Here is a 1445-nt window from a genome sequence, read left to right as displayed (position 1 = left end):
GTGACGTGAGGTCAGTGGAGGCCTCACCTGTCGTCATGGAAAAATAATATATAATAATAAAATCATTTATATTGCTATTTTCACCCGGTGGTTTGTACTATAAAGTATCTATTTTTTACTTAGCTTAACCAATTCTGATTATTTTTGTCTTCAAAATCGCTGGATTTTCACATTTTCCCATTCAAATGCTCAGAAGCGAAGCCGGTGAAGCAGCAGCTAGCTGAGCCTCACCTAGGATTGATCAACCCCTCGCTAACTGCACTGGCTGCCATTCTATGGGAGCATGTTTGTCCTGTCTGTACGCCGGCAATAAAATGGCTAAAAAACATTTAATATATGGACTGATTTTCCATAATTTCACTTATGTATATAATGTACAGTGTTTTTTTGTCACCAACTGTGTTTGTATCATGTTTTGTGTGCAGAGGAACGATCAGAAACGGCAGAGAACAGACTCGAGGTGAGGCAGGCAGTTCTCTTGCCTCATGGCAGGGGGCGCTCATACTCCCAGATATTGTGACTGCACAACAGTGAGCTAGCCATAGAGCTAGATACAGTATGTATACAGTGTGTATTTGTTTAGAGTTAAACTTTGCTAAGCTAAACAGGCTAATCATGTGACTCGAAAAATTAGCCTGTGTCCTAGGCTACTGCATCGTTTTCAAATCCTTGCATTTGGTTAAATAGTTTTGTTATTTAGGTTTTGACCCTCTGTTCACTTTAATCTAAGTCTTCAGTGCATTTAGATGAAATGGGAATCTTAGTATGTCCATCTTCAGCTTGTTCCCCAGTCTGGCTTTCTAGGAAAAATAACCTAGACACGCCCCTGCTCTTAACTATTAAAACACAACTATTGTCTGACTTTCACTGATCAGTGTCTAAAATGAACAAACTGTAAAATCCTTTACATTAATATTTCTCTCTCTAAAAACTTAAACACAAATCATTTTTAGTTATTTTTTTTTTCCTGAAACTCATTTACCTTGTTTCCTGTGAGCTGGTGTTTTACTCTTCCTTTTACGTCCCATTTCTTTTTTTTTTGTTTTTGTTTTTTTTTTGTTTTTTTTTGTTTTTTAGATTTTAGTGTGGATCCTTTCGCCTTCAAGCAATGGCAATTTCAGCTTTTTTAGTTTTGTCTCACTCTGTCAGAAATCTCTGACAGACTGAGCTCAAACAGAATGTTGGGTTCCAACATCAATCATTGTGACATCAAAAATAACATTCCAAAATTTAGTCACAAAAGTTAAAATGGAGGTGATGTTGCCTAGCAGCCCTCTGAATTAAATCTAATCTTGAATACACAAAGAAATCCCCAAAATCAAACTGTTTCTTTCGTGTCAGTTTTCCAGGGAAGAGTCAGTTAGAGCAATGAACCCTAGATATTGGAGTCACACAGAGATCTCAATTATTTTTCAACTGTTGCAAAATCTCTGCAGTGAAATAAA

At 36.8% G+C, this 1445-nt stretch overlaps 1 protein-coding gene across 1 annotated transcript in view; it reads right to left on the bottom strand.

Annotated features, from left to right (window-relative positions):
* The window catches only part of LOC106946228 (serine/threonine-protein kinase pim-2-like), a 7546-nt gene extending 6388 nt beyond the window's left edge, over nt 1-1158 (bottom strand). Inside the window, exon 1 of the mRNA XM_015030438.1 lies at nt 983-1158. Coding sequence (XP_014885924.1) covers nt 983-1028 — 46 coding nt within the window. The 5' untranslated portion in view covers nt 1029-1158. The remainder of the gene's footprint in view (nt 1-982) is intronic.
* Nucleotides 1159-1445: the final 287 nt, after the last annotated feature.

Source organism: Poecilia latipinna, unplaced genomic scaffold, assembly GCF_001443285.1.
Source record: "Poecilia latipinna isolate Pla-1442-1.1 unplaced genomic scaffold, P_latipinna-1.0 Scaffold182, whole genome shotgun sequence".
Classification (NCBI taxonomy): domain Eukaryota; kingdom Metazoa; phylum Chordata; class Actinopteri; order Cyprinodontiformes; family Poeciliidae; genus Poecilia; species Poecilia latipinna.
The sequence above is the reverse complement of the archived record's forward strand: the minus strand, read 5'-3'. Positions and strand labels throughout refer to the sequence as shown.